Source organism: Gloeophyllum trabeum, assembly GCF_000344685.1.
Source record: "Gloeophyllum trabeum ATCC 11539 unplaced genomic scaffold GLOTRscaffold_00013, whole genome shotgun sequence".
NCBI lineage: Eukaryota > Fungi > Basidiomycota > Agaricomycetes > Gloeophyllales > Gloeophyllaceae > Gloeophyllum > Gloeophyllum trabeum.
In genome coordinates, this window is record NW_006920422.1 from 901097 (window position 1) to 921934 (window position 20838).

Below are 20838 nucleotides of genomic sequence, written 5' to 3' on the forward strand. Positions count from 1 at the left end.
GAACCCAAAAGTTATGGGTTTCTGCAGACTATGGGTTACCAGAACGTGTGACATTGTGTGACTACCTAGTACGCGTGACAGACAGCCTATCCGGTATAGGCCGGACGTCGTTTATGACACCGTTTAGATACGGAATCTTGAGTCTGGTATGGGTTATCTTCTGAAATACCACGAGAACCAAAAAATTAAGGGTCCAGATGGTCCAGATTCTCGTGAGAAGGAGACCTGTACCTTCCTAATATAGGTTGTTTTATGGGTTATGACCCTTCAAAAAGCTATGGGTTATGGGATACGGCAGACTTATGGGTTTTTACTATCTACCATGTCGGTGGAAGCCAAAAACCTATGGGTTATTACAGGTTATGGGTTATGACAGGTATGGGTTAAGACAGAGTCGACTGTAGTACTACAGTGCCTTGCATAAGAAACTGAATATCGCGTTTCCGCGCGCGTTGTTTGTTCGCGCCAAATATACCCTTTTCGGGTAGGTCCGGAAGGCCTCTCGCGAGACCGTTTGCTGGGCAGGGACTCGCAGACGCCCCGAGAGGGCTCGAAAGGCATCAGAGAATACATGAACTGTATCTTCTACAACTACACTAAGGGCTGTAAAGCATTATACTCTGCCCCCAGCTGTATGCCTAGCTACCCTCCCTCTCGATGGTTCTTTGCCGCACATTTGCCGATACCCGAAAAGGGTATATTTGGCGCGGACAAACAACGCGCGCGGAAACGCGATGTTCAGTTTCTTATGCAAGGCACTGTACTTTCAGACAGGCATCATAATAAACCCTCTCAAGTACTATCTGCGCAAATAACAACCTCAATTGACTGGGTACAATATAACAGAGAGAGATGCCGGTGATGGACCCACAGTTCTGTCAAGGCGTCACACCCGAGTCACAGTAAGGAATCCGCGCCAATTTCGTCACGCATTTGTCACGCCCAGGACCCTTGCACTTCTGTCAAACATACGATACGAGCAGTTGGGATTGCTTTAACACCAATCGGGTGGGTGAACCATGCTTAGCTATACATAATACAGTGTTACGCAACTAGCCGATATCTACCGGAAGACTGTAGGCCGAGAGATCTAATGCATCAGGCCTGTTTCTCATGGTTACACTGGGCTGCTTGCACAGTATTCGTCCTCCCATTCAACAATGGTAGAAGATATGACAGTTCTGACTTCACAGGCGTCCTCTACGGGTTACAATTCACCTATGTACCAATCCGCTAAGCCACCCGTTGCATGTTTGTCGAGATTTCGGAGTTCTGTCAAAAATCTGACTTGGACAGAACCCCCAAAATGATAGTACAAGACATCGCCCGGACTACGTGGAATCACGGCCATCTTGCTTGTTTCTTCTAATCTGGGACCGATCAAAGATTACTAGGCCGGAGCACTCGTCTGCCTTTCTGTACGCCGCGCAAGGTTCTGACGCTCGTGACGCTGACTTCTGCTTTCCAGAAAGTGAAGGAATCGGAAACATCAGTTAATTTTGACTCCTGATATTCCGCAATTCGACTTGATTTTTGTTCACTCATGTTCCTGTGCCGAAGCGGCCAAGTAGAGAGAGCCGGTTCCATCACGGTTCACACTCGCGCCAGTCGTCAAACTTTACACATTCCCTCCAAGTACTGTCGTGATCAACATCTGTTGCACAACCGCCCACAACTTCTGATGTTTCACCCCAACTGACATTCTTGCTGTACAGGGTCGCGGTCCATGGCCATTCCGGCCACGATTGGCATTGGTTATCGTGATCTCCGTCCCGGTAGTGATTCATGCGGTGAGAATCATTACTGTGCTCTTTGGGAATTTGCAAATATTCCAATGCTGAAAATGCATAAAGCCTCAAACATGAAGCGTCAATGTTAAATCCTACGGCCAGCCTATTCAATCTACTTCAGTGGGGTCGCTAAGACTCACATTGCATACTTCGTCAGCTAGGCCATGTCTACCGCCAATTATGAGCCGATTGCCATTGTAAGTTCGGTGTACTCACCCTAAATTACCTGTTGACATTAGCACAGATAGGGATAGCGGCACAGTTACCAAGTGGCAGTCACAGCGATACCAACTTTGACTTCGATTCATTCTTCCGGTTCCTTCTGAACAAGGGTGAAGCATACGAGACAATTCCAGTGGAACGCTTCAATGTCGAAAGGCATGTGATCATGAGACACTGTTTCTTCCTATTCATTGTTTGAAACTAATCTGTTGAACAGTCTTGTCGGTGAGGGACTTGGGCGAGTTAAAACCAAGATGGGCTCCTTCCTCAAGGATATCGACCTACTCGATGCCATCGAGTTTGGAATGACGAGCAAGGATGCCCGCTTGATGCCGCTTGGCGGGAGAAAACTCATAGAGACCGCCTTCTTAAGTTTACTCGACTCTGGAATTGACTACCGAGGAAAGAATGTGGGATGCTTCATGGCAGCAGTTGCTCATGATATATGGTCAATCTCTGGTCATGTACGTATCTTCACCTGTGACAGCCGGCCAACTACAGTTATTCACCTAGTGTCCCTCACTGACACTCTGTTATACTTATGCAGGATGATGCTGAAGCAGTAGGCTCGTTCACCGCAGCGCCCTCAATGGTGGCGAATCGAGTGTCCTATCACCTCGATCTCCGCGGCCCATCTGTCCCCGTGGATACTGCCTGCAGTTCAAGTCTGTATGCAACTCATCTGGCAGTACAGGCCCTCAGAAACGGGGAGTGCGAAGCCGCTGTAGTTGGTGGTTGTCAAATCAATCACAGGTACCATTTCCGACTCAGACATTGGACTACTGTGTATCAGAACTAACTTCGCTGTGTCCTTGAAGATTCGCCGACTGGTTGGTATACAGTCAGGGAGGAATTCTATCTCCCGACGGCAAGTGCAAACCCTTTGATGCATCTGCAAATGGGTACTTCTGTCCGGATTCTGGATATTCAGTTTGCTCATTCCCTACTGCTCAGGTTTGGTAGAGGTGAAGGTGTTGTCTGTATCGTGCTCAAACCCACGACCGCTGCAATCCGGGATGGGGATAAGATCTATGCCAATGTACGTGTGGGCCAAATCAATCATGGTTTGATTTCTTCAAGCAAGTCCTTCATTAGATTCTCGGTACTGGAGTCAATTCCTCTGGAAGCGTAGCTCCCGTGAATGCACCGGTAGCATCTGCTCAATATGATGCCATGCGCCGTGCTTTTGCTCAAGCAAGGCGTGATCCACGAGAGGTCGATTACGTCGAACTACATGCTACTGGTATGACAATGCCGCAAGTGTTCAGTATATGTAATGTATTGCAATATAGGGACAGCACAGGGTGATCCGACGGAAGCAAACTGGATTGGTGAGCAGTTCCTTGGAGCAGAATCCTTGTGCATAGGCAGCGTGAAGGGAAACATCGGGTGAGTGTTATTGTCTAGCTTCATCTGTCTCACTCTAATTCGGTAAGACAGCCATCTTGAAATCACGTCATTCCTTGCATCTTTATGTAAAGTTTGCGGCATGTTTCAAACAGGTGTCATACCCCCCAATGTCAACTTTCGCGACCCCAACCCCCTAATCCAGTGGGAAAGGTTTAAACTTCAAGTCCCCACCAGCCCGGAACTGTTAGGCTGCAAGTCGCTGAGTGGATGTTCACTGATTGCCATGTCCAGCTCGGGCATTGGGGGGGCCAATGGGCACTGTGTCATTGAAGAACCTTCTCCTCGCTCTCCTTGTCAGTTTACCTTTTGGAGGGAAGAAGTGTCATCTGAACCTCTCCCCGCTGTGTTGGTTGCTGCTGGCCTTACTCCCCGTTCCGCGGCTGCCATTGCAGATGAACTCCATAATATGGTTACCAAGGACAACCAACACGACATCTCTTGTATCTATGGACGCCGCTCTCGCTCTTTGATATGGCGTTCCTTCTCTGTCGCCGTGAATGGCCGGCTGTCGCCTTTCTCAAAGCCGGTGATGATGCCTAGACTGGCTCCTAAAATTACATTTGTATTCTCTGGCCAGGGACCACAGCACATTGATAGTAGGTCACATACTTGAACCAGTGTATCCATGCTGAAATGAGTTTGCCAGTGGGTCGCCAGTTATTCCGTACTTGCGCTGTCTTTCGGAAGACCATACAAGAACTGGATGAAGTTCATCATCGCGTAGTGGGCTATTCCCTGATGGAGAAGACGGGCCTTTTTTCAGCCACTTCTGAGCTGTGCAACTTATCCCAGGATGTGTGGCCTATCTCAGTCACCCTTCCCGCTATTGCTATGGTTCAAATGGCTCTGGTTGACACTTTGTCTTGTTTAGGCATCACCCCTGATGCTGTCCTAGGCCATTCTGCAGGCGAGACAGCCTTGTTATATGCCTCTGGAGCAGGTTCAAAGGTCATGGCCATGGAGCTGGCCATAGCTAGAAGTCAGGCCATGATGTTACTGGAGGATCAGAATGGTGCAATGGCTGCACTTTCTTGTTCTCAGATCATGGCTGAGGAGATCATCAAGAAAGTCAGGGATCAACTTGGTGATGGTCCTCTGGAGATCGGATGTCTCAATGGTCCCGATGCAATCACACTGTCTGGCCTTGCCTCCCATATTGATTTAGCTGTCGACATAGCACGCTCCGCAGGGTTCCTATCAAGGCGACTGACCACTCGCACTCCCGTACATTCCTCGATGATGGAAAAGTGTGCCATTGAGTACAAGGAACGTGTTTCACGCGTCTTTTCACACTATCCTGTGGTTGCTCCTACTGTCGCTGTGTATTCAACAGTAAGTGGGCAGCGACTCTCCGGCACATTCAGTCAAGATTACTTTTGGGACAATGCTCGTCAGCTGGTTAAATTCACCCATGCTGTAGAGGCTCTTGCAGCAGACCACCCAGATGTGACCTTCATCGAGATTTCACCCCATCCAGTCCTCACTCACTATATTCAATCCATCATTGGTTCAGATGCTGTCGTCACCTGCCCCATGTCAAGACCAAAGCACTCGGAAGTCAGTCGAGAGGTCGAACTCTATCAGTTCGCTGAGTGCCTCGGGAGACTCGTCGTGTCTGGGCACAACTTTACTGGTCTTGAGATCTTTGCCCGGGGAACCTGCAAGACGGATCAGCCTCCTCCTTCATATCCATTTTCAGTAAAACAGATACCGTATGTAGCGCCAACACTTCAAATCATGAGACAGAGGCAACACCGAAATGGACCCTTGAACTATCCACAGCTTCAGCTCAACACAAAGACACACCCAGAGTTGGCAGGTCACATTATCAAGGATGAGCCAATCATGCCTGCTGCTGGTTTTCTGGAAATGGTCAGTCATTACTTACTGTATTTTCGTGGCTCTGCAACTGAGGGGAATACGTTAAAGGCCTTAGAATTTGGAGCATTGAAGTTATGGGATGTGCGATTCATCTCCACATCAGGAAAAACCTCCGGCGCGAATCAGATATAATTAAGCACTAATCTTGTCGAAGGGTGCATGATGGTGATAATCAACATAACCTGTCTAAATTATATGCAGTATCAATAATTAGTTGTTATGTGCTCTTACTCAGATACAATTTAAGTTCAATTGGGCTGGAGAAGCAAAGAGATTGAATGGTACGTGCCTTGGTGCCGCATGCGAGACGATGGAAGTGTGTCCGCACCGCCGACTTGGCTTACTGCATGTTCAGGTACCACAGCAGCACTTGCAAGGGTGTCGGGTGCATGAAGAAATATGTGAACAATAGAGCCTTGGAGTCAGACAAGCATAGAAACTGTTACTTAAAGACGCGCTCGAGTCCGTGCATGGTGCATCGTGGGGCGCGCGTCTAGCACGTGACTGTGTTGAACCCGCGTTTTACAGCTCCGCTTCAATTTACAAACTCGCGTCCGAACACTTCACTTCTTCCTCACGGTCTCACCTTCCCCTCGTCAACAAAGATGCATCCCACCGACTTCTACGATAAGTAGCCGCTTTTAGGAGTGGCTGTATATGGTTCCTGAGGGGGAGTTTGGCTCGCATCAGCAGGTCTCGGTGGTCATCGGCGTCTTGCACGTTGGCACCCACAACGGTCGTACTGGCATTGGTGAGTAATGTAGTCCTTATCAGTGGATCAATTCCTCCTTCAAGGGAGTATCCAGTTTGTTGTGTTTGCTGGTGCATCGGGGATGTGACTGAATGCCGAATCATGCTCCCTTCTAGCCCCTGTCTGCCTCGTGAATCTTTTGGTATCCTCCAAGTGTGGTTGTCATGCTTACCACGATCTTTGTAGCTTGAGTGTCTTTGAGTATGATAGTGCTCCTTGTTTAATCAGGGTTCAGGTGAGTGCTGTGTGTTGGAATGGAAAGTTGAGTATCCCTGATGCTGAGGAATGATCTTTCTAGGCATTTGCAATGGGTCTTGTTCCCGGGTAATGTATAGTATTTGTCTACATCTACGTATAGCCATGCTGAGACACCGCTGCTCACTCAGGAGCGCGCGCAGTGCTCGCGACGCTCGCAGCGCTCGTCGCGCAGACCAAGAAGGCGGGCGAGGAGACGGACGACGAGGAGCGGGCCGAGGGCGAGACGGAGTCGATGCTCAAGCTCGCGGGGCACCTCTTCGCGCACTGCCGCCGGTTCCTGGTCGTGGCGGCCCAGTGCGGGGTGCCCATGCCTGACAGAAGAAGTTTGGCGTCGGACCAGAGCTTGCTGTCTGAGGGCGACGAGTCGGAGGATAGGGGTAAGCTGGTAAGCACGATGATTGGGACTGTGCATAGACCGCACATGCGCCAGAGAGAGGCGACGGCGACGCCCCGCGCGGCGAGGAGTATGGGCGACCTGCGCACGCCCAGGCCGGGCGTGGGTGGGTGCGATGCACCGCCCGTACCATCGCTAACAGACGAGGTGCGCTTCAGAACATGGGCACTGCGGAGGTCAGTCCTCGATCAGCAGTATCTCATCCACGTCTTCCTCTTCCTCCTCTCAGTTGATCAAGACACCCCCGATGCTGGAATTCCCAAGTGGCCCGACGCCGGCAGCGCAAGTGCTCGATGCGCTCCGGCACACGCACGACCAGTGCCCCTCCACCATCGCAGCGTTCATCGGGCACGCACACTCGCACTCGCGCATGTCGCACGCGTCGAGCACGGGGCACATGTACGACCTGGTGTGCAAGCTGCTGACGATCATCGAGGCGGTGATGCAGCACCCCGCGCTGCCGTCCGCGAAGCTGCGCGGCGCACGCGAGGGGCTGTACAGCATGACGACGGCCCTCGCGGATGCGGTGCGCATGCTCACGAGCGCGAGTGCCATGAGTGAGGAGGAGGAGAAGGCCGCACTGCTCAGGTCGGCAACGGGCGCGCTCAAGGCGGCCGCGGACTGCGTCGCGGCGGTGAAACTCTTCTTGAACCGCACGGCCGTGGGCGATCGCGGGCTGGTGGTGCACCTGCCCAGGCGGGGGCAGACGAGCCCCGTCGTGGGCCCGCGGGCGAAGGTGGTGTTCGAGGAGGCAAAGGGCGAGGCGAGCCCGGCGGGGATGCTCGGGCAGCGGTTCGTGGAGATGGAGGACGAGGATATGACCATCCAGGCTTTCACTGATGCAAACAAACATGGTAATGTAGGTTGCATCTGTAACCACACCTGCCGTCATTGCGGCTGCATGTGCCCGTTGGTATGCCAGAGAGCTCATGGTGGACGTGTGTCAGCGACGTGTTGTTTGGTCGAGGCCAAATGTCAGGATACTGTAGATGCATATGTAGACTGGACCTTTGTTCATAGATAAGAAGAATACATATTTTACTGCATGATGATACCTGTGGATGCCTAATCCATTGGAAACTACTGATAAATGGCCTCTTATAACACATTATGCTGCTGTAATCATTACTAATTAGATATAAAGTGTCGGGAGGCCAGCGTTGGCTGTCTAATTAGAACTAACGTTATAATTGGTCTGATTCCCAGTAATTAGATTTAATTGGAACTGAAAAGAGGAGATTCTGTCTGATCATCACGGGGGGTTTTCCCTGATGCATTCTTCCGCTATCTTCAGAAAGACCTATACAGGTAGAAGTCGGACTTGAAGGCTGTAAGTGGACTGTACGGAGCGCTTCGAACAAACAACTCTCGAGTGCCTATCCACCGAAAGTAGGTTTCCGCTTACTAACAGACACTGATGCTTACTTGCCTAGTATGATCACATTCACGCCGAGGGATACTTGTCATTTGATAGTGATGCCCTGGACAAGGAAGAACCCGAGTCACTCGAGCAAAGAATGGGACGCCTCAAGCACATTGACATGAGAGGTAGAAATCCTAATGTTCTAGTAAGACAGACAGCTGACCGTTCCTGTATAGATTTCTACAGGCGATTTACTTCTTTCGCTCAATATGGCTCCACATATCAGCGTGTCACATCGTGCTATCATGGTTTCCAAAAGGATGGGCAAGAGGAAATACTCATACAGCTGCGTGGCAATGACGGAGACCTCCCCAGGTGTGTTGCGTCACCGTAATACATATGAGGGCAGCTAAAACAACGACTGGTAGTTTGGATAACTACGTCATTCACCCCGCGATTCTTGACGCGGCCATGCATGCTTTAGTGCACCCTGTTATGACCGGTAGAGAAGATAAGTCTCGATATTACCTTCCTTCAAGGATTGGAGCCCTCCTCGTTCACAGGGCTTTGTTGCACAAATCCTTTTCCGGGACATTATTCACTCACGCAACTCTGACGGAGTGGACTCCGGGTAGGTGCCTGAGGCCAATTCAAGCTGCGTAGGGCGTAGGCCGTTACTCATCCGTGCCTCCAGATACAACGACATATGATGTCTCCATTTTTGACACTCATGGTGCATGTCTCTGCACGATAGAGGCCTTAGAAGTGGCGCTCCATGGTCCCCGCAGGGAGCAAGTTCATTTCCGGTACGAGTTGACATACGTGGAACCCTTAGGCGAAACCACAGGATTGGAGTTGGGTTATGCGGGTTCCCCTGATAGCATCACTCCGAGCTGTGGAAGTCCAGGGACAGCATCTTCAGAGCAAACCGGGGTCTTCTTGTTTGTTGGAGAAAGCTTCGACGCAATTGTGATTGAATATGCTCGCGGACGAGAAATGAATATCAAGCAGGCTATCGTCGAGCTCGATCCTCATATGAATCTGTCCCTCTGGTTCATTTCCGTGGATGGGATGAACGGACAAGCCTCCTTTGGTTTTACCAGGTCTCTGAGGCAGGAATACCGCGCATGGACCATCAGATGCGTAGTCTTTCCATATGCGTGGAAAAAGGAAAGAATGATTGCTGCTGTCCGTACCCTGGCAAACAGGGATTGCGAACTCGAGGTAATGATCGGGGCACATGAAGAAATACTGGTTCCGAGGCTGGTACCTTCCGCCGCGCCGAGTCGTGCGGTCCCGTTCGAACCCGCGGAACCTTGGGTTCTGGATGCAGGTGAAGTGACCCACATATCCCTGCCTGGAGTACCACAGAACCATGTGCTCGTGCACGTCGCCGATGTTTCGATAATAACAGACACATTGTGGGCGTTTATCGGGGAAATCCAGGATACCACACGCCGAGTTATTGGCATGACAGCCGGCCCACTCACGAATGTCGTAGCCACGCATGTTGGCAGCATTGCAGATATCCCTAGCGAATCGACTACATCGGCGTTGGGCTCCGGTCATATCGCTCGTGCGATCGGCATCCTCTGTATAGGACCTGCGATATTCCGTAATCCCCTCCGGTTGAATGGTGCTACAGCTCTTGTGACGCAATCTTCAACTGAGGTCGGCCGCGAAATAGCTTCGTTATATCGCTCGCTGGGATTGGCAGTACTGGAGTTCTCCGGGGAGCCTTCTCTTTCTGACATCAAGGAGCTCCGGCAGCAGCGTCCAAATTACGTCGTGTCGGCATGTCAGCGCTCGTCCTTGGAAGAGATGTATGCCGACATTCTGCATCCAGGCGGCAGGCTGCTTGTTTGGAGGGACAAGGGGGCGAAGAGCTTGCATCACATCTTGGAATTCGACCCTTGGACCTTCGGCGACGCCTTGCGATGCGCGCTCAATGACGCAATTGGCCTGGTAGGCAAGTCCTTTGTACCACTCTCCGCTTCACTAGGCAAGCAAATCCCCGACGTCGTGGCACACAAGAGGACATTATTCAAAAAAGATAAGACGTATCTACTCATAGGTGGAATAGGGAGCCTAGGCATAGAGATAGCGCTGTGGATGTATCAGGTATGTCACTCTTTCGTACGGGGTGTTTGCTTCCTTATGCATGGTAAATGCAATAGCTAGGTGCCCGGCATATTGTGCTCACGTCCCGCTCGGGAGTTGAAGGGGTTTCCCGGAGGGAACTTAGCTCTTCGATGCGAATTCTATCTTATTTGAAAGGACGCTCAGACCTGTCACTACGGCTTTTGAAGGTTGACGCCACCTCTTTGCAAGACATGGGAGCTCTGGCCCATGATATCGGTGAAAATCTTGGCGGTTGTATGCTCCTTTCAGGGATCCTGGAGGACCGGACGTTCGCCCTGCAAACAGAAGATACCTTCGAAAGACCTTTCCCACCTAAAATCAACGCATTCCTCACTCTACAAGAGACTATGCCGGTGCACGAAATGGATTTTGTCATTGTCTTCTCATCAGTTGTCGCCGTGTTCGGGAACGCAGGTCAGACAAATTACACGAGGTATGCTGTCATCATCTTCTTTACTGGATGCAACCAGTCAATATTTGGGCAGTGCAAACACCGCGTTAGCTGGGCTAGTGCAAAATCGCCGGAATATGTTCTGTCTAGTATGCCCTGCTGTCAATGATAGTGCGGTGGTGACGAGTCATATCGGGGACAGAGCATATCTTTCGCGTATCTCACATATTTTCAGCTGGGGTGTCACCTGCTCTGGTAAGTATAACAGTTGCACATACAAGTTGTGACCTGACTCTTCTCCAGAGTTATGCAGTCAACTGGAAGATGGGCTCCTTATACTTGCAGAAAGACCCATCTGGCAATACGTCCCACATCTGGACTGGAACACCATTGCATTGAATATGGGCCGCTCTAAAATTTTTAACCACCTTATATCCGACGAATATGTTAGCATCCGCGCGGCGGATTCGCTTTCCTCACCCACGACTCTCCGAGGTGTGATATGTCAAGTCCTCGAAATTGCGATGGAAGACTTATCTCCGGACGTTCCTTTGACGAGCTATGGCCTGGACTCCCTGTCCGCTGCTTCTTTATCATCTGCACTTCTTCCGTTCGTCAAAGTGTCGCAGATACAGCTTTTAGCTGATGTTACGATTCGGCAACTCGAGACGCGTATGGAGGCTACCATTAGCCATAGCACTCAGATACAAGCTCCCAATAACGAGGACGATCTCAAGGCCCAAGAGATGCTCCAATTGGTGGAGCACTTTGCGTTAGGCCTTGCGCTTATGCATCGTTCACGCAGTCGCGACGGGGCATCAGTATTCCCGAATAAGATCCCACTTCTGACCGGTACGACCGGCAGCCTCGGCTCGCATGTGTTGTCCAGGTTGCTTATGTCCACGGAGGTCGAGAAAATCTACGTTTTTCTGAGGTATAATAATTCCGCCGCCTCACCTTTGTCCAGACAGAAAGCAGCTTTCGAGTCGCGGCAGTTGGATGTCTCCCTTCTGTGCCCTAACAGGGTCACTTTCTTGGAAGGAAACCTTGCTCATCCTTATCTAGGAATGTGCGAAGCTGCTTATAATGAGGTAGGCTTCGTAACAGGTTCATTCCATAACGTCTGACGACAGTGAGGTAGCTGCGGGATAGCGTGACCCATATAGTGCACATTGGTACGATATGAGGAGTCGGAAACGTTATCACTGCGGTCACTCACCATGCTCATAGGCTGGGCAGTGTCTTTGAGCGCAACACTGCAATCGTACAAACCCGATATTGCAGGGCTCCGTCACCTTGTTGATCTCGCACTTTCAAGCCGAGCGAACGGGGCAGCTAAATTGTTGTATGTTAGCTCAGGTGGCATTTTCAGGCGTAAGGATCACTCATCTTTTACTCTTTACCTGTCTCACATCCGTGGCCAGAACTGGACCGACTTTCGGAGCTCTCCAGTGCTGTCGAAGAAGCCCCTATTGCAGACGCGAAGGTTGCCGTAGGATCTGGGTACTCTGAATCAAAATGGGTTGCCGAAAGTCTCCTAGCTATCGCGGCAGAGCGCGCTGCTCTGCCAGTTACCGTTGTCCGTGTTCATCAGCTGAGTGGCTCCGACAACGGCGCCTGGAAGTCTTCTGAGTGGTTCCCATCGATGGTATCCGCAAGTGTCGCCTTAGGGTACTTCCCCAGTGGACCTGATGTAAGAAGCGAGTTTATCGTAGCTCTTCACAGTCAATTAAACTCCCTGAATCTAGACTATATCCTGGTTGCCCGTCTCAACAGCTGCAGCAGCACTGTCGGAGATGATCGACTCGGAGGAGCCAATCCTCCATCTTCGACACCCTTCGCCGGTTCCCTGGAGTAGTATCGCCAATCCCATTGCCGCTTCTCTTAACCTCTCTACAATCTCGTTCCAGGAGTGGTTCCAGCTTTTGCGAGAAGAGCTAGAGGCCATTGACCGTGGGACCCGCACTATGTCCAGAGAGCTGGAGCCAGGTATCCGAGCCATGGACGTATACCGTACGGCTTGCCCGATGGATCACCCTGCTCGGGCAATTACGGATAGCAACGGCATCACCGTCATATTGGCCATGGAGAAAGCCCTGCAATGCTCTCCGACCTTGCGAGACCCTCGTCTACCGCAGATTCAGCCCAGTGATGCCCTCAAATGGATAGATTACTGGAGGAAGATAGGGTTCCTGCCGGAACAATGCTCAGGGCCATCGGGTATACGTTCCTCTTAAGAAGGCTATGCTGAGCAATATTGGTGTGTTAGTGTAGTCTGTCGGTATCTCTGACGCTATGGGACACTTCTCCGCCATACCGGAGGCTTGGATACAATCTATTCTACTAGTACGAGTCCTCGTTCACCCTATGCGCCGTGAAGTGCGAATGCAGATCGAAAGCAGCGCCCGAGCCTACTAGTAGCCTGTAATCCTAGGATTGCGAGGTCCTTGTCCGAGGTTGATCAACCTCGTAGTCGAAGCACGATGTGGCATCAGAGCAATTAGGTTACGTATGCTAACACTCTCGATATGTTCCCGTCAACGCGCATACAACAACGAACCGTCTGGATTCGTAGTGCGTCATGCTGTGTTCCGCATCGTGCCAGCGACCAGCTAACCAACCAGGCACGCGAGGGCCTTCCAACCGATCCGAGAAGCGCCAGGCGCTGGTTTGGAGGGACGTCGTCAATGTATATCCTTCCCTGCACCGGAGCCATACGCTATCCAACGTGTCGGCACTGCGGATTCAAGCCTCTCCTACGCGACCCATCATCTTTCTCGTCTTCCCTCTGGGTCATCCCCGTCGTCAAGACCCGGAGGACGCAGAGGGGCTGGAAGCGTAGGTTCCTGCAGGGATGGCCTCGCGTCATGGCTGGTCGTCCACCAGTTGGGATGGGACCTGCGATGGATACTGAAGAGGGACTCGGATTGAACTTGGTCACTCCCGAAGGAAGGTCACCTTCGCGTCCCCACACCGCTCTCCCGCCTGTCGCCCCACTCGCCAACGCAGACCTCCAGGAAGTCAGGCCGCACCGCCACAACCACCGCGCAGACGAGCACGGCGATGCTCAAGATATCGCAGCCTCGCGAGGCGTGCCGTCAACGGACGGCCCCATCATCGTGGAAGCAGAAGTATTTCATCTTACGAATAGACATACCCAACACGACGCAGCATTGAGAGACGTGATCGCTGCATAGCACTCGATCAGTATGGCGAAAACCTGGGTGGGATGAGCGCCCACGAGCCGGGGGCACAGCAGGTTGAATCCATCTTAGGTTTGACAGCCTGCAGAGCGAGGGGGCTTGCTATATATAGCGCTGTCCATGAAGTTCGACTGCTCATCTCAACCCTCCGAAGCACAATGCACACAGCTTCACAGCACGCACCAGACACATAACAAGCCTGCCCAGGGCGCCAAGTCGTGCATCCATGTACTCTCGACGCCCCGCCCGTATCTTCGTTCGCTTATTCGAGAATACTGAACCACATGAAGATCCTAATGCAGATGAATACGCCGCCAGACAGCCTGTTGTGGCTGCTTCTGATACCAGTTTGTTACGGGGTGTGCGTCGTCCTTGAGATATTATACCCGCCGAGGAGGCTGCGTAGGTACCAGACTAGACAAGAGAGGACGAGGCCAAGGAGTGTGTAAGGTCCAGCGGGTCGTAAGGCTGAGCTGATTGTGATATCCTTGTTTCGCAGGATCGACAGAACAAGATCAGCTGGCCGTCGAGCCCTACAACCCATCCGCGAGAGAATCCCAATCGAGGGCCATGGCGAGTCTGAGAGGAGTCCGCCGGGTCATGGCCAGCGTTCTGAGGGTGCTGTGTCTCGAGCCTTTAAGCGAATTGCTATACGAGAGCCTCCACCGGCCAATGATCTGGGCATACATGGTGATGAAAAAGGTGGAAGACAAATACCAGTGCAGGCTCGTTGTTTCGCGCTCGATACAAGACAGAGGGGAGCCTAGATACGCCGGAGGTGAAGGTACGGTGCGTCACAGAATCCCGGGGATACAAGCGCTGAGACTTCTCTGGTTCAGTCCAGGAAACTATAGAGCTACAGCAAATCGAGACGGAATCCAGTCCAGAATGGTGCAGAACGGAATGTTGAGGTGTAGCAGTGTAAGATAGTTTCCAGTTACTCGTAGTGGTTGTACTTGGACAAGCTCGGAAGCCTAGTATTCATAGCATAGACTGCACTATAATAGAGCGACAATGAGCAGCGATGTGACACGACGGGTGATACCGCGACCAGCTACATAGCCCAATAAGAACGACGCGTCGCGCCCGCCTTCTCAGACGAGAGCGAGCGTTCTTGCATCAGACCAAAGTCATAGGAGAGATGCAGAGCTCGCAAGCTGTTTTCGCTTTCGTTCCAAGCCAGGGGCGGGAGTCGGAGTACTATACTGGTTGACTTGTTGAATGCAGTCTTGGAGAAGAACGTCTATCAGTGCAGGGTGGTGCTGTCACGGCCCATACAAGACAGAGGGGAGCCTCGTCACGTCGGGGCTGAAGGTACGCTTCGTCAGAGACGTCGGGATGATGCAAGTACTGAGATCAATCTCGGTCCAATCCAGGAAGCTATAGCAGTTACTCGTAGTAGTTGTAATCGGACAAAAAGGTCAACCAAGCTCGTAAGCTGAGTAATCATAGCATAGGAGCCTCCGTACTGACGTTTGATAGCACGACGATGAGCAGCGCCGAGACCCGATGAGTGATACCGCGACGAGCGGAGAGCCTTTTGAAAGAAGAGCAACTGTTCTTGAGGTCAGATCAAAGCCATGCGAGAAGTGCAGAGTTCGGAAGCTGTTTATGCGTTCATTTCAAGCCAGGCAAACGCGAGTCGGAGTACTGTGCTGGTTGACTCGTAGAAAATTAGTCCTGCGAGCGCGCTCCGGGATTTTTAGGTAGCACCAAGGGGCGGACACCGGGAGATGCCGAGACCACATGCAGGGGGAGGGGGGGGACCTCGGACCCCTTAACTGAGATTTATTATCAGTTACGCGCCCAGTCATCTGGGGTAAGGGGGCTAACGGGTAGGTATCTGGCACACCATTGGGTACTTTTGAGTAACCTAAATGCCTTTTTGAAGTATCCCAGAGGAAAGCGGAGAGAAAGAATGACCCCTGGTAGCGATCTTCAGAAAAACATATGAATTGTGACCGAAGTAGATGTGACACCAGCCGTGACAGATTAACCCTAACCCTTCCTGGCCATGCGACATACCTTCCCTTTATGTACCGTGAGACCGTCCCACGGGGGGAGGGGGGGTCCCCTGAAGACCCTTAACTGAGATTTGTGGCATGTGGTCTAAAATTTTATTTCTGTCCGCCCCTTGGGTAGCACTGGAGCGAGTGAGTCTTCAAGGTCGCATGTTCTGCGATACATAGCTATGTCGATCTCTCCGCCGTACAGCGCTTAGTTCATCTCGAGTCGGGATGAAAGCCCGTCACCTCGTTTGCTTGGACAGTAGTTCACTAGTTAGCACAGCGGACGAGAGTCATAAGGCAGCTTCTCCCAGCTATAGGTATGTGTAGCAAAGGAGGCCCTTAGGCAACAGAGCCAGAGCCAGAGCCAGGTGGCAAGTCGCCACCAGAGCCGCTATAGATAACCCGTATCTGGAGTCCTTCTCTCGGTCACTGTCACTGTCTACGCCCTCCCTGACATGCCCAGCACGCCCTAACATCCCATTCACGAGCAGCCCGTTAACATCAACGCTCATCATGACCCGACCACCGTCCCCATCCCCGCCCTCGGCTCACCCGCCACCCCGCACCCTCCTAACCTATAACGACACTGGCCCGAGCAACTCCGCGCAGTACCTCTACGGCTTCACGATCACCTTCATCGCGCTCTTCGTCGCCTTCGCGATGTGCGCGTACTCCTCACGCCGCGGGCGCTGGCGCCGCGACATGCGAGTTATGCACTGGACGGACCCTGTTCCCCTCCCTTCCGCTGACGAAGGAGCAGGGGGAACGGAACAGGAAAGAGAATGCGAAAGGCCGGTGTACGCAGAGGTGTGGATCCGCGGGAGGGATGGAACGTGGGGCTGGGCGGACGTCAAGGTGCGTTTGTCTGCTCCGGGTCCCCAACAGTACGCGGGCGAGTTATTGACACCCGGGCGCGCAGCCGCTCTCCGCGACCCTCCGTACCCCCTCCCCACCCCCGCTCGACCCCGTCGCCGCCCGCGTGCGCCGGCTGAACCCCTACCTCAGGCCCCCGTCCGAGGACCCAGACCGCCCGCGCGCGGCGCAGGTGTCGCTGCTGCTCAGCATGCCCTGTCCCCGGGAGGGGCATATGAAGGGCATCGGGGACGTGGTGCTCGGCGTGGCACGCGTCGGGCTGCCCGGAGGGTAGGATGTTAGGGCAGAGAGGGAGTGACATAGGCGGGGGTTCTGACGAGATCTTGGTGTTCCTGTCGTACGAGCCTTTCGGACTCCGTAGATCGCACTGCTTGTTGTAACATATGCTTATATTGTACACTATGCTAATGATACATCTTGGACGCGGGTGCATCGTATGTGAAGCGAGTGCAGTGTACATGGTGCGCGTGGTGATATCGGTGGTACAGGGTATGAATCCAAGATACAGCAAACCTCCACTGAAACTTAGATAATTGATGGAGAACGCCGTTGATCATCTATCCACACTGACCCTGACAGGCCAGCGCGCCACACCCAGCTCGAGCTGCCTCGTCTCCTCCTCCCATCCCGCATGACTAGTCCTGGGCCGCGGCATCGCAACGAGGACGACGACCTCCCCCGCCGTGCTCTGTGACGGGGACTGAGATTGGGTCATCTCGGACATCTCGATTTCTGGCGAGGACTCGGAGGACGTGGAAGACGCGGAGGGGGCCAAGGAATGAGTCTTGACAAACGCGGGGGCGCAGCCTGCCCTCGCCCTGAACGTTTCTTGGGAGCACGGTAAGGAAGGGAGGGATCGGTACGCAAGCGGCTTGGGGCGTCACGTCAGTTCGCCCCCGCCACCGTGAAGCGGATGAGGACCACCGACCTTTACTTCCTCCCACCGTCCCTCCCCCTCCCCCGCCACACACACCTCAAACCACGCCGGCGGGACCTTCGCGCGCTTCCTCCTCCTCGCACTCGGCTCCTCCTCCACGGGTAGTCCACTGCTGCCTGTACCAGACCTCGAGGTCCGGTGTGGCATGGCTCGCGCGCGCCGGGCGGCGGCGACCTTCCCGCGGACCATTTCGAGCGCGAAGACGAGGGCGCAGACGAGCAGGAGGATGATCACAATGTCGCTGCCGTGCGTGAGGAGGCCATCGTTGTCGTTGTTGTCGTCGGAGGCATCGGTCGACCTGGGGTGCATGGGCGTGTGCGAGGAGGAGGAAGGGGCCATGATAGCGGTGGGGAAGCCGGGAAGAGAAGCAGAGTATGCTTATTGCTTATTAGGTGTGTGGTGTACCCAGCATTGAACGCTGAGTAGACAAGAATAGCGCGAGCGCTGGTAGAGGCCAAGTAACGGGTCTTCTTGTGATCATCGAGAATAGACTCGGAAGGCATGCTGTGATTTGTGGGCGTCTGCAGCACGCGGAGAGCAAGAAAGGACCATTGTGGGTTTGCGCACGAGCTGCAGCTGGGCGGGATAAAATCGAGACAGGCAAGCAACGATGAGGAAACGGAGGAAGAGGGAGACGGAACTTGCACAGCGGGAGTTACACCATTTTTACTGGGGGAAAATAATATTAGATTATATTTACTCACTTGGAATATCGGTAGCTATACAGTGGCGTGCGAAAGTAATGCACCACCACTTTTCGACCAGTACTATTTGGAATATAACTCAATGTAGACAGAGTATTTCCTCTTGGTGTAAACACATAATTTGTAGTATTTTTGAAGCTCTATCAGATAGAACCACAATCATGGTGATCAGAATAGATCTGCTCTTTCTGCAGTAGAAACAATATTTGTAGTCAAAATTTATCTCCTCGTAGAGACACCACAGACTTCCATACATTGCATGGCTAAAATCTTCAGGAAAATCTGTATATTTTAGAATCTGGAATTATAGAAATTGACTACACCATTGTGGAGATATGAGGTCAGAAAGTTGGGATTTTGGTGTAATATTTCTGAGTTTTGCACCTAGACCCCTTACTTTCTGGCCCTGTATCTCCACAATGGTGTAGTCAATCAGGGTCATTCTGGTATCAAAATTGCACAGTGTTTTTGCCTCTTTCAGATGGTAATAAACGCTAGTCTATCGGGACTCTCAGTAAAAAGTTGAAAATTGGGGTCTTTGATGTAGAGCCTCTCTCTCCTGATAGGGGCACCTACATCACTCCATAGTACTGCCATTTTGTTGCCCAGAAGGAGGGCTAAAAGGTTACTTTTTACACCGAAGAGAATGGTCAAGTGGTTGCAGAGATATACATTTATCTTGGGTGGTGCATTACTTTCGCACGCCACTGTATGTATTTTCCTGTTTTCTGGTTGGCTGCTTCACCCTAACCAACATTTTTGCACGGTGTACTGTCCGGGGTCAGGAAGTCGGACACACTGGGTAGTAGGACACGACGGCTCTAGCTGGCTCAGTTTCTTGTCTCATATCACAATTTATGTACCGCTCGGAAGCTACTACCTAACTGAGTGTTCATGCAAAACTTTGAGGTAGGAGCATGCGAATTGAATGACTTATCGTCGCTGCCGTCCTGGTAGGACCCCGATTTAGCCATTTCACGCGCTGCATCGTGCGTCATCCTGGACTTCTTGCACCTTACCCATCCACTGCGGTATCGCTCTCCCTCGCAGTTTCTGGGATGCAATTATACACCTTCTGGGCTTTGGCTTGACGTCCTGCATCAGATAATTACAGCTTGTTCTGACCGACTATGTCCTGAGTGATGTGCCTAGTCTGCAAATCTGACTTATTTGACCTCACTAAATGCAATCCTCCCAACAAAGCTGAGGACGCGCGGCCCGTAAAAGGAAGGTCGAGGCCATCGTGAAGTGACTGCACAGACGGCTGTGCGGCAAGTCTGCGCAGTGTTTCCACGGTCTCAGGCCATTTGAAGTCGAGTCTCGACACCAGAACGACGCATATACATACTTACGTAGAGTAGGTAGGGAGCTATACAAAGTATTTTATGTGATATGTACTGAGAGTTTACAATCTCGTTGGGATGAAAAGGGAGGTTGCAGCAGGCGGCGGCTGTGACTCTTTAAACACTGATATCAAAGGTTTTCTCCTGCACTAAGTACAGGCTTGTCAGCATGGTATCAGGATGGTGTGGAGTGTATCTTAACTGATGATGAAATAAATTGAAGCCCCAAGAGTAAGGAGTTTTATTCACAAGTGATGCATACATCTTGACAAAAACCGTCGGAAAAAAACAATGCCCGAAACAAACAGATTTGGAGTCAAACCCGCAGCCTCGAACTTCGGGCTTTCCAATCCCGGCAAGACACTTACCATCTACACTACAGGAACATAACCATCTACGATACAGGAACATATCAGGTGGACATATTTAATTTTATATATTGCTTGCAGTGTCTACTGTTATCTATATACGGCCAAGCATAGGCTAACCCGCTGAGCCAACCCCGCGCTGCCCTGCGGAGTGACGCTTCGCGCTGCGCGGGGTCCCGTTAGGTACACCTGGCCTTCCCACAATAGCAGTATTATAAGAGTGGACGGTTGATCGTACCGTCCAGTATTATGAGACTTAAAGGCCTTTCAGGTCGACTCCACCGGAAGCGCTGCTCTCGATGTTGGACTTGCGTCTGTCCCGTCGAGGCACTCCAGTACACTCCAGCCCTTGACTCCAGCAAACTCCGGCGACGCCAGCAACAACACAGATCTATATAAGAACGCCCGCCGTCCCGTCCTAGATCCGTCGTTAGATCTTCGAACCCACTGCCGGACGGTCCGGCACGTGGTGTTCGGACCACGTCCATTGTCGCTCTCATCTGCTCTATGATACGTGCTTGTATTTCTACTCGATCTGCTTGTGATTCACCTTATTGACTCGAGCTCGGCATATCTGGGCTTTGACGCTAGGACTGGTAGAGGAATGGTAGGCGGGAAGGTGACAAAATATGGTGGGGTGTCGAAAGCTGTGATAATGCAGTCTGGTAAGAGACGTACGCAGACACTCTTACATGCATCAAAGCAGAATGAGCGTAAGGCCAGGATGGCAAAAGACCGGGTCAGAGGCTCTTCAGGTATGCTACTATTACACTTAACTTCTTTTTGTGCAAGTCGATGG

At 52.0% G+C, this 20838-nt stretch overlaps 3 protein-coding genes across 3 annotated transcripts; 2 read left to right on the forward strand and 1 right to left on the reverse strand.

Annotated features, from left to right (window-relative positions):
• Nucleotides 1–2025: 2025 nt before the first annotated feature.
• On the forward strand, nt 2026–12839 carry pks3 (polyketide synthase; the record flags this gene model as incomplete). Its single annotated transcript, XM_007871008.1, is given in 20 exon segments — nt 2026–2172; nt 2243–2476; nt 2560–2765; nt 2831–2914; nt 2967–3122; nt 3140–3255; nt 3305–3401; nt 3453–4018; nt 4147–5344; nt 5756–5783; nt 8218–8444; nt 8498–8700; nt 8764–9740; nt 9831–10190; nt 10247–10644; nt 10697–10857; nt 10906–11525; nt 11744–11777; nt 12066–12295; nt 12351–12839. Coding segments are annotated over 20 exon segments (6531 nt in total), but the record flags the coding sequence as incomplete, so codon positions are not given.
• Nucleotides 12840–16327: 3488 nt separating this feature from the next.
• GLOTRDRAFT_132394 (uncharacterized protein) lies at nt 16328–16961 on the forward strand (the record flags this gene model as incomplete). The annotated part of the gene is made up of 2 exons (XM_007871251.1): nt 16328–16669; nt 16734–16961. 2 exons carry the CDS (start codon nt 16328–16330, stop codon nt 16959–16961), a joined length of 570 nt encoding a protein of 189 aa, XP_007869442.1.
• Nucleotides 16962–17240: 279 nt separating this feature from the next.
• Nucleotides 17241–17963, reverse strand: GLOTRDRAFT_140660 (uncharacterized protein; the record flags this gene model as incomplete). Its single annotated transcript, XM_007871252.1, has 2 exons — nt 17241–17558; nt 17616–17963. 2 exons carry the CDS (start codon nt 17961–17963, stop codon nt 17241–17243), a joined length of 666 nt encoding a protein of 221 aa, XP_007869443.1.
• Between the last annotated feature and the right edge of the window lie 2875 nt (nt 17964–20838).